The following is a 12,402-nucleotide window of genomic DNA, read 5'->3' on the forward strand; positions in this document are numbered from 1 at the left end:
CATCATACGACACAAGCATCGTCAGTGATGACGAATTTCAAATTAACCCGCATTCGGAAAATATGCATTTGCCTTTGGCAGGTGAACTGTGTAGTTGGACAAATGAATTTCAAATTAATTAAAATGCATTAATAAATGTGTTATATAACAGTTATATTGTTGAGTGGGAAATTACAACTAACATTTACGTTACATGTAACGTGGTGTTTGCTGGGCATTATTATTACAAATTCTGTCAAGACATGGGCATAATGATTTACCTGGGGATGCGCGAACACTTTTGAATACCCCAAAACCAGGTACTCATAATATTAAAACTCTTTCCAAAGGTCAGTATGTTCACTACGGCTTATTAAAAACGCTTACATCAATTGGTAGTCGCTTTCCTCATGCTTTTAATTATCGGGATATAATTCATTTGGACATAAATATTGATGGTTTACCAATTTCGAAAAACTCAAAGAGTCAATTTTGACCGATTTTAGGCAGGATTTCTGATTTGCCATTTGCATAATTCTTGTCTCGGTATAAACAAGCAACTTATGAAATTGTGGATAGACAGATCAAAAATTTCCAGAGTAATGCAAGATCATCTTAATGTTTTGTCTGATGCACTGAAAACTGTGTCAAAATGTATTCCAATAGAATTCGCTCGAAAATATTTTGATTTGGATGATTTTCACAGATGGAAAGCGACTCAACATCGCACTTTTCTTCTATATTTAGGACCGCTGGTTCTTAGAAATGTGCTGCCTAATGAAAAATATCTACATTTTAATGCCTTAAATTGTGCGATGAGAATTTTATGTAGCATTGACGATTATGAAAGGAACAACGAATATGCACATGATCTTTTGGTATATTTTGTTCAAAACATGAGCATTCTGTATGGACCACAAAATGTTACTTATAACATGCATACTGTAATACATTTACCTGCTGATGCAAAAAGATTGGGATCCCTAGATTCTTTTAGTGCTTTCCCATTTGAAAACTATTTTTTCACTCTAAAAAAACTTCTTAGAAAATTTGATAAACCGTTACAATAAATTTGTAACAGGTTAAATGAACAATCGTTATTTCCTGCAGAAAATCAGCGGTTTTATAATCAGCAGTATCCTCAGCTGCAGAAAAAGATCAATAATAATTTACCATTAGGTTGCCGCACATGGTCAGATAAAATTTTCTTCGTTTGTCTTGACAACAAAAAAATATAATAACTGCTGCTACATCAAGGAAAACAATATTACAAGCATTGTTTGCATTTCGAATATTGGTTATTATCGTGAAATTCCAACAATCATTGGTCAAGAGTTTACAAATATTTTAATGTTACCAAATTATTCTTGTGATTCAGGAAATTTAGGTATATATGTTGTTACAGGCTTATTGGCCTTACAAATGTGGTCAGTTTCTTTAATAAAAAATAAAGCATTCCAAATGAATTTTGAAAATGATTCAACATATCTCGTATTTTCCTTATTACATCACAAATTTTAATTTCAATTAAAATCAAAAGTAAAATATTATATATATTGTACATACGTTATTGTTAAAATTATAATTATTTCAATAGAAAATTCAATAACAGCTTGATCTTTGTAACATTATATACTATTTTCACATTATTTTCATATTATTGTATTAAAATATGCATGTTATAAGAAGTACAGATAATGAACGTATTGATGCTGCTCTAAAAATGTTATTTGTAAAGGTGTAGTACGTTGTTATTGGCGATGAGTGGTGCTCTGTTGTTCCCGACTCATGGGTCTTCGAAAGCAATTTAGTGATTTGGTGGCCACCGAAAGGTATCACTGTCACCACAACAATATCAAAGGAAATACAGCCCAACGATACATGGAGTCTAACTCCATACAAACAGTTGATTGGCCCATTGGTGAGTTACACTTTATGTATCTAGAACAATAAATATTATATTAAATGAGTGCACATAAATTCACGCTAAATATATAATGATTTTTAATGATAAATCAGGCATGAAGTTTTGCATGCGCATAGTATTTGAATTTTATTAGATTATTAAATTTGACAGATTTATACGTTTCTGCATTATGATTTGCAAAAATTGCTACTTTAAAAATATGTGTGGTTTAAAATAATGTTTTGCATTGAACATACATATGTGTTGCATTATGTTTGACAGATTCTTTTCAAGAAGCTCGGAAAATCGAGAAGAAATTAGCAGATATCTCATCGGATGCTGATACTGATGCTATGCGTGCTGCATTTAATGAACCATCCAAACGGCCGAAAAAAGCTAAAAAACTTTCTTCCGATGAGTCTGACACCTCTGATGCCAGTTCCTGTAAGTTAAAAAAGAAACTACTATTTATTTGTGATACATATATTTATAATTTACATTAATGCAAAAATAAAAAACTTATAAAACGATTTGCTTCATAAAGATTTAAAGAATATTCGTAGTATAAATAAGATATCATAAGATATCTCTTAATTGAAACATTTTATGAGCTGTCATTTATAACAAATATTTTTTGAATCTTTATGAAGCAAACTAATTTTATACGTAAAGTGGTTTTTTATTTTTCCGATCACTATATATATCAATTTCTGTATTATAGGTAATACGCCACCAATTTCCCAACAACGTAAAGGTAAGACATCATTTACAATATCAAAAACACTGGTAATTATGTAGAATATCCCCATCACCTCCGATTTTAATCAAATTAGCTACATTTGGTCGGTGTGACAGATATCCTAACCTTGATAATCGGCAACTTTAGTGCGTGATATCTCGGTTCGCGAGGAAGTCCGACACTTTTTTCTGCCAGATTGTTGTTCATTTCAGGCAAAAACGCGTCGAATGAGTCTAATTTTATCAAAATCGGAGGTGGTAGGGGTATTCTACATAATTACCAAAACACTATTTGAAAATGTAACTATAAACACTTACAATAATACAATAGGTAGGATTTGCACGAATTAATCATATATTTTTATTGATGATACTGTTCTTAATTTTATTTTAATTTTTGCAGAAAATACACCAAAAACAATTTCCACGATATCCCTACCAAAATGTTCTTACATTAAATCAAAGCAACAATGCGAAGGTATAGTTTAACCAAGACATCACAATCGCAAATGGATAAGCGTGCTACATTCTCATCCAACTACGAAAAGACCATGGTGGAAGGGATAAGACTTGTAAGTTTATGTAAAGGCTTTTTTATCTTTGTTGCCAGGTGATTGAGAAATTGACCAGTAGGTGTCACGTCTAAAAAGCGATTGATTTGAAATTTAAAGCGGTAGATTATAAATTTCAGAAGTTTCATGTAATACATAAAATTTATATTTAGAAAAAGTTATTATAATTATAAATAATACGATGAAAAAACGATAGACCTAGCAGCACTGCTTTCTACAGTAAGCTATTAGTCAGTATCATAAGTCACTAGCAATAAGAATTGATAAATTACAGTCAAATATTCTCTTTAAATTTGATTGGTTGGTCATTTTTTTTCTAATTATTTCATATTTTCAAATCAATCATCATTGCTATCAATTGTGTATAATTTTGTTTGTTTTGCAGTAGACTCTACTCCGAAACGGATCAATGATTTGAAATCAATCAATGATTTGACGGTATGGAAAATTATTTGACTTGAGTAACACAGTATATATATTCACTTGGAAATCCTATTTGTAACTTTATTTAAATTTTTGTAGAAAAGCAACACAAGTCTAAAAAATTATCCGGCATCTCGTCAGCTAATTTTGGGAAAACCAAGCCTGCAATGATGGAGCGTCATCAAGAATGGCACGATGAATGTTACCTATCTGACATACAAGGTCTACATACACAGTATCAATAATTTAAATATAATTTAAATATAAATGTGTATAATGTTAATATTAAAATGTAAAACGTTATTACGATTTCTTAAAATAATAATTTCTTAAAAAAATAATAAATTTATTTCTAAGTTTTATTAAATCTAGTATACAGTATTGCTTCATAAGTGCTGCATAAAAGCTATTATCACGAAATCTTATTTATTCTTTAATGCAACTAAAGTCATGATTTAATAATAATAAAAAATGATTTTAATAAGAAAAACGTTGTTATAAAACAAAGAAATTCGCAAACATGGTTCAACATAATATATATTTTTTATTATACATATATATTTTTATTTTATATATGTACATATATATATATATATATATATATATTTGATTTTCAGAATTACCTGGTTCACTGCAGTTAGATTAAGAAAATCAAACGAGGAATCATAACAACTGTTGTGGTAAATATATAACTTCCTACAGAGATACATTATTAGTTTGTTAAGAGTTTTTGTTCTTTTAATGTTTTTATATTACTTATATCTTTATATTGTATTTATATTTTATGATTATTTTATACAGTCATTTTATTAACAGCCACTTTATTAAAATATTAACAATTTTAATTTTTACAATTTTGTAATATCGTTACAGGCGAATGCAGAGATTATGTCCAAAAGGAATTCAAAAAATTGTCACGACAATTGTATAAAATCGAAGCGCTGCTAAAAGAGCCGAATGCAGGACGAGGTGACGAAGTTGTAGGACAAGAATTATTACCGTCGTTCCCGCTGATGACGCTTCAGCAATTCTTCGAATGCGACAATCAATTGAAAGTGGATGCAAACATGAGAAAACAATTCGTAGGTCTATTTATATTATAATATTTATAAAATATTGTTTTTAATGCTGATAATTGTACTGCCTGTTAAGTTGCTGTTCTAATTTCCCAGAAATTAACTCGCCCTTTTATAATTTTATAAATTTTGTCACATTTATTATATATTATCAAAAACTTTTTATTACTTGTATGTATTAAATTTGATAATTTTATATTCAATATTTTTAAAAAATTTCATATAAAAATATAACAAAATACAAATAAATATTTCTAAGTCGCAAAATTGAATAAAATTGATTTCAAAAATGTATGATTGGTGAATACTAAATTAATACTATTAGTTGTCTGAATATGTTTAAAAACACGTGTATTTCATTTTCGCACTAACATGTTTTTTTTAAATCATAGCATTCTATTCGTGTATATTTTTGTAATTATAATACAGGAACACATGATATGTCGAATCGGAGGTTCGACAGGTAAACAATTTATTAGAAACATTTTATCACATATAATGTATAACGAAATAGGGACCCAAATATCATGGACAGGCCAAAAGAGTGATGTAGGTTTTAAATCTACATCCTTGTCCAAACTAATAATTGGTAACATTTATTCCATTATTCCTACTTTTCTATAACAAGATTTCCTATTTCAAAATTAATTTTCCAGTACTGAACACATTATTTCATCTCTTTTTAACATTAGAATTCCGATAGAGATCAAACAACGTTTTCAGTATTGATTACGTTTAATTTCGGAACATAGCTTTATAATTTTATTTATATGTATTTCAGATTCTGTGATGAAACGGTCACCAGCTTCAATCCGTGCAGAATTAGAAGCTGCCATGCAAAAATGGCTCCGTCACTCAGGTGACAGGATCAGGAGTACGATTAATAATAATAAAATGTTTATTAATCAGTAAAACAAAGTTATTTTACTGATTAATAAACATTTACTGGAAGTCTTCCATGAGAAACTTTGCGAAACATGTTTTGTATCGTGTCTTGTCGTTTCAAAAAGGAATGGAACCGTTGACTTACTTATGATTACGTGACGCGGCACTGGTTTTTAGAATGTCAAGGAAATCCAGTGATAGTCTTAATTTGTAACATCTATGCTGTAGATCGATCTTACGGATATATAACAATTTCTAAACAATCGTGATTGAATCGTAATTATCCTGTTTGGACGCGCATAAATATCGATAATAATGCCTAACAATTAGTAAAAAAATCAATATATCCGATCGTTAGTTTATATATGCAAATAAAAGGTTTTATATCATACAAGCAATACTTTGAAAAATTTATCTTATATCTTTGTCATATGCTCAACGTTATGATATAGATTTTTTGATATATATTTTTTTAAATTCAGAGTGATTTATATTTTTCAAATCGAACTTTATGTAAGGCAGTAGAAAAATAACAAATTTTACTAACAAAGTTACAATGAAAGAAAAATTGGAAAAGTTAATATCCATATTACGATCTTCCTGCAGTATATGCCTAAATATACGAAGACTTGTCAAAAATGTCATTCTTATTTAAGTCGTATAACTGAAGCTAGTCCATCATACAAACTATTTAAATATCACTGGCGTATTAAGCCATTTTATGTTATGCGATTATCTTGCAAAAATAGCCATTGACAAAATAGAAAGAAGTATATGAGCATTATCCGAAAGGATCAAAGTAAATGTCAAAACGCCAAATTTTGTTTTAGATAATCGTAATGTCCGTACGATGATACTTTCACATACACACATGCGCGTATTTGTATGCTTTTAAATTTTCATACTTTTAGTTTATAATAATTTTGTTTCATGTATTGGCTTTCAAAATACATGTATGAAGTAGTCATTGCATTTTTTATATGAGTAAAAGAAATGTGTGATGTGATAACGATTGATTCGTAAAACTCATTGCTAATAAAAAGATGTAATGATTAACTTGATCTAATTAAAAAGGAAACTTGGCATTCATATGCATGATTATACTGGAATATGTGATATATGTAATGCTATGTGTTTGGTAAAAAAAAAAAAAGAGAAAAGTTTAAACGCAAGATAATAATTTTATTACGAGTACAAAGATAGAAAAAAAGTTATTTTCATATTAAGATTGTTTTATTTAAATAAAAGGAATATTTATTTCATTATTTAGCATTAAGAAAGTTGATGAAATTACATTGTGACTAGATATGAATGTGGATAAAGTTTTTGTTTTATGTGACATCCATGAATATAGAATAGTTAAAAGTTTTTATTATTAAAATTGTTATTATTATTATTCTTTTAATAAATGCATTTGTATATAATAATAATATTAAGCGAGATAATATTGTATACAATGAGTTATTGTGATATACATATACACACACAAAGTTAAACAAATGCGCACAATACACATACACAGATATAAACATTTACATTCGCTTTATATATTATAACAATTTTTTTTTTTTTTTTTAAATAAAACGAATCAAACAAGTGAAAAATGTCTTATAACATATTTTCCCGATCTCAATATTCCTTCCTTTACAACTGCATAGAATGTTTGTATGATGGCTAACTATATATAGATAAGATATAAACCTGTAAGATATGAGGATTCTGATAACTCTGAAATTGATGAATCTGATGTAAAGAAATAAAAAAAACAACAAACATTTCTTTATTAATGACAATAGTGAAGATGAAGACGGTTCTACATTAGAGAGCATCAGAACTGAAGTGAAAGAACTGTTGAAAAATAAAAAGATTGAGAAATCTGATCTAAAGAATTCAGAAAGCAAAAGACATTCCTCTATTAATGACAATAGTGAAGATAAAGAAGATTCTGAATTAGAGGACATCAAACCTAAAATCAAAGCATTTTTAGATAACAAAAAAACAACTATTTCTTTCAGAAGATGGTAAGTTAAATACATTATAGAAGACAATGTTTATATAATTTTATTTTAATGATAATGAATCTTGTTATTAAAATTCATTTAATTAGCCATATTAATATAAACAACATAAAAGTGATATTTATATAAATACTATATATTTTGTTATGTCGTTGATGTGTATTGTACTAAATACGTCATTATTTATATTGTATTAAGCTAATTTAGCACAAAATTAGTACATAGTATGTGTATTAAACAGTTTTATTTCTTAAATTGTATTTTTATAATTTTTTAATAAAATAACAATTTGAATAAACTATTTAAAAAAAGTTTCTTTTAAAATTTTTTTCAAACATAGAAATTTTTTTCCAAATATGTCTTTATCTATATTATTAGAAATAGGTTTTTTTATGTTAAAAGAAAGTTTTGATTGTAATATATTATACATTTAATACTTATAATTATTTTCTTTTTTAACAGTTATCGAAAAGCAGATTACGTCCAACAAGTTTTTAAACACACTACCATACCGTGAAGGGTACTCTGTAATTATTTAATCTCTTATGAAAGATAAAGGTAATAGTATTTCTTTTCTTCTTCAATCATTACTCAATGCTGTTTCGAGAAGAATTTATTTCTTATCTGTTCAATCTCAAATGCTCTACCTGGAGCTGTGATTCAAACTTCTGCAATTAAAATTTTATTTACAAAAGCTGTACTTTTCAAATCCTGCTCTAATTATTAGCATTTTTATGTTTAATGTTTGCTTTATTTCTTTAGTTAAGATATTTGAAAATAGTATGGATGTCTACTTATACTCATCTTGTTTTATCAATTATTACAATATTTCTTATTGTTTATTATTAAGCATGTAAAGATACATCTTTATTGAAAGATAAGTAAATTATTTGTTTCTTATATTTATGAAATAAATTGCATTTTCTTTTATTGATAAATAATTTAATGTATTCAAATGTATCTTTCTTACACTCCTTTTCATTTTCTTGGTTTCTGTTTTGACCTTTGATATAATAATTAATCTTATAATTTACTTTTAGATCCTCATATTGCTGCTGCCCTTAGAACTTTAGCGGACAGGCAAGAAAAACTAAATGATAAAATAAACAAAGTTATATTTTAATTAAAAAGAATTATTGAAATGTTAGAGATATTTTGATTATTCTAAGATACACATACTTATTTATATTATTTTACGTTTATGTGTGTGTGCATGTATATTTCATATAATAAATAGTTACTACTGTAAAATTAATTTTCTGCTAATAACAATTCTCATATTGTTTTTAATTTTATGTGAAGATTTATAAAAAAAAGTGAGAAAAAACTATTTTTAGCAAATTGAAAAGAGGAAATTTTTTAATAATTTCTGTTATATTACTTATAAAAATTTAATACTAAAATATAATGAAACATTAAAACATTACGTGTCATTTTTTTTAGGTAAGTAAAAAATTGTAAAAATGGAAAAAATTAAAATACTTATCTTTTAACTTTCAATTATTAAAATTACAATAAAATTTATTACGATATTTATATTTGTAGTGTTGTTTTATATATTACTATATTATTCAATATTATGAAATATCAATTTTTATATTTTACATAAACTATTTATCTTTTATTAATTTTTTACAATAATCGCAGTTAGTTCCTTGTCGCGTTGTATTTAATAATATTTATTTACAGCGTAACTATCTATAAGAAAGGGATAAAGTGAAAATGGAAAACGTTAGACAAAGACAGTTATATCAGTTGTACAAACTTTAGAAAATAAAATACAACGTAGTGGTACCCGTACACACACATACGAATTGTCTTTTTACCTAATTTTTAAACTTTTTATTACATTTTATTTTGGTTTCATATTTATCAACTTAACAATTTCAGCAGGTAAGTTAATAATAGCAATTCAGTTAAGCATTTTCTTAAGATAATGAGGGGTATACATATATGTATAAATATACATTAATAGAAACAAAAGTGAAAATAGTTGGTATTAATATTAAAATTAGAAATTTAATAGATATGTTGATTATACAATTTAGTTTTAATTTAAAACTGCGTTTTAAAATCAACAAATAATTGATACAAAACTACAAATTGTAAATAAATTCACAATAAAATTTATATTGTACACCGATTATTGATGTCGGCTTTTTCATAAGATTCTATCTTTATAATTGTTGATATAATTTATACATAGCAATGCAAATAAAAATTATATTTCTCTTCTAGTGATTAATAAATGAGGAAATAACTAGTTGTATAATACATAAAAACATAAACTTTCTTGTATTGTCTTTCAAACTTACTCTAATTTTCTTTGCATTCTTTGTTTTGCATGTTTCAGTCATTCTTTAATGATCGAAGAGATTTGCTCTTGTGTACTCTCTGGATGCCGCATTTTTACAACTAGAAGTTATAAAGCAAATATTAATGCTGAAACAAGTAGCAATAAGTATAAGTGTACAAGTCAAAAAGTTTATACTTATTACTTTTATCAACAAAGAGAATTAAAAGGATAATTAGAGAAACTTCTAATTAAATATATATATATATATTATATATTGTTATGCTCGACGAGGACGAGCACACAAAAACATTCGCGCGAGCACACAGCACGAAATAATTAAACACTCTCTTTATAAAAGAACACTGACTTTAATTAATTGGCTGTATACAATTAATTGATAGCGGAATTATTCAAATATCGTTTGACAGCTCCGCGTCCCGAAACAGAACAAAAGCCGGCCGCGCTTCCTTTTTGTCCGATCGATAGATCTTCCTTCGGCCAGCTTCTCAAGCTCGGCCGAACGAATATATATATATATAATTATATTGATACACTTGTAAAGTATCAGCAGTAATGCTGATGTCCTCCCTGAGATATTTGTATTCCGCCATGCTTGGCGCCACAGCCTAACCCAAGCCTATTGGCTTGATCGTAGTCAACGTCTGCCATTGGCTGCGCCTCGCGAGCCAGCGCCTCAGGTGTCCTACCTTGGCAAGTTCGAGCGGGATATATTCGGCTTTTCGCGCGCGCTCGCGGAGACTGTCATGTCCGCCGACCGCGAGTTATTATCTCTCATCTGTAACCGCGATATACATTGTAGGTGTTCAATAATAAACGTTGTGTTCTGTAAAACCTCTTGTGTCAGCCTGTGGTGCCCCTTCGCTGCCCTTTCCTGCTTTCCTGACTAGTTTCCCCACGATACGCCGGTTCCTTCCTTCCCAGGGACGTCTATAATTCCGTCCCCATTTCCCCGGCTCTCCCTCACACACTCTTATCAAAGATCTTGTAAATAAATATAGAAAATATACTTACGTAATAAAATTTTTGATATCTGTAAATTTTGAAATGCAGCCTTGTCTCTTTGCCCTAGCTAACCCAGAAAACATTTTGCGGGTAAACGTCCAGCAAATCTTACGCAAAAGGGATTCCTACAACGCAAGCAAAACCTTATCCAACTGCGTCGTCATAGCGCTAGCAAAACACTAGCACACTTTGTGCGCAATTTCAATAAACGATATGCACGCAAAACGCTAGCACACTTTGCGCGCGATCTCAATAAGCTATACCCTGCCGAAAATGTGCTATTAAAATCGATTTAAAAAAAATTAATTTGAATTGATCGGAATTTCTGCAACGAAAATACGGTATTTAAGACCGATTGAAAAATAAGATCCAAACCCAGATAGATTTATTAAAACAGAATACATTAATGTAAACGTAATAAATTTAGTTTACAAAAAAAATATTTCTTGTATTCTTTTCGTTAAAAAAGATTTTAAAAAAGAAAAAATTTAAATTAAATATTTAATTTATGTACAAGATTAAATAACAATACAAATTGTTATTTACAAGAGATGTGTCGTTCAGGAACGTTCCGTTCACTATGAACGGATCTTTTTACTGACCTGAAAGATCCTAGTTACAATAAAAATGAACGGAACCGTAGAGTCTCTAAAGCCTGTTCTACAATAGCATAAACACAAGACCGTAAGGTTGTAAGGCGTGGTTTTAAGAGCTCGTAAGCAAATGAAAAATTTTCATTTCTTACGTTACAACCTTACGCTCTTGTGTTTACTGCTATTGTAGAACAGGCATAATTCAGCTGATTCCCCTACTTATGCGCGCCGACGCATGCATGTATGTATTGTACACTTAAGGTTGGTTTATGCAAGCCGTAACCGATAACTTATGCCGGAATCTGTAAGAAATTGACTAATCATAATCGATTTACAGAAGAATAATCGACTATGATTGGTCTTTTTTTTACAAATTCCAGCATAAGTTAGCGGTTACGGCCTGCATAAATCAACCTTTATTTAGAGAGTTTAGGAACAAAAAACAAACAGTATGTAAGAGTGTGTGTACTCCCGGTTTTACTGGCGCTGGAATCCTGAGAACAGTGTTGCTACTTGCTAGAACTAAGACGAGAGTCAAAAGGCTTGTTTTCTATTCCTGCACTAGACTACACTGGAACGTTCCTTCTTGCTTTCACTAACTTTCAAATATATATCTATTTCATTTTAAGTGCACACTAATTCAGGGAGTTCAGGAACAGAAAACAAACGGAGAGTCATGGCGGTGAGGAAACGCACATAACAAGAAAGCATGTCCGTAAGCGTTCGAAGCGGAACCTTTGAACGGAACCTTTTGAACGGAACATTAGAGTGACTGATCTTAATGTTCCGAAACAGTATGATGTTCTGCTTTGTCCATCTCTATTATTTACATGTAAAAATATAAAATTTTATGTGGAACAGCGTTTCACACACACGCTATGTTTGAAAAGAAT

At 28.9% G+C, this 12,402-nt stretch overlaps 1 protein-coding gene and 1 long non-coding RNA gene across 2 annotated transcripts; both read left to right on the forward strand.

Moving 5' to 3' along the window:
- The first annotated feature begins 1,767 nt into the window (after positions 1-1,767).
- On the forward strand, positions 1,768-3,167 carry LOC120357426. The gene is made up of 4 exons (XM_039447626.1): positions 1,768-1,900; positions 2,168-2,329; positions 2,607-2,639; positions 3,027-3,167. The coding sequence occupies exons 1-4, from the start codon at positions 1,768-1,770 to the stop codon at positions 3,110-3,112; spliced, it is 414 nt and encodes a 137-aa protein (XP_039303560.1). The 3' UTR covers positions 3,113-3,167.
- Positions 3,168-3,682: 515 nt separating this feature from the next.
- On the forward strand, positions 3,683-4,333 carry LOC105201605. Its single transcript, XR_003268270.2, has 2 exons — positions 3,683-3,840; positions 4,236-4,333. It is a non-coding gene; the product is annotated as an uncharacterized LOC105201605 (long non-coding RNA).
- Positions 4,334-12,402: the final 8,069 nt, after the last annotated feature.

Source organism: Solenopsis invicta, chromosome 3 (assembly GCF_016802725.1).
Source record: "Solenopsis invicta isolate M01_SB chromosome 3, UNIL_Sinv_3.0, whole genome shotgun sequence".
In the NCBI taxonomy this organism is placed as follows: domain Eukaryota; kingdom Metazoa; phylum Arthropoda; class Insecta; order Hymenoptera; family Formicidae; genus Solenopsis; species Solenopsis invicta.

What these genes read in the sequence shown, in the direction of transcription:
- LOC120357426 (XM_039447626.1), top strand. Translation starts at nt 1,768, where the DNA reads ATGGGTCTTCGAAAGCAATTTAGTGATTTGGTGGCCACCGAAAGGTAT. An exon ending in CACCTCTGATGCCAGTTCCT is followed by an intron (nt 2,330 to 2,606) that starts GTAAGTTAAAAA and finishes TCTGTATTATAG; the next exon opens with GTAATACGCCACCAATTTCC. An exon ending in AATTTCCCAACAACGTAAAG is followed by an intron (nt 2,640 to 3,026) that starts GTAAGACATCAT and finishes TAATTTTTGCAG; the next exon opens with AAAATACACCAAAAACAATT.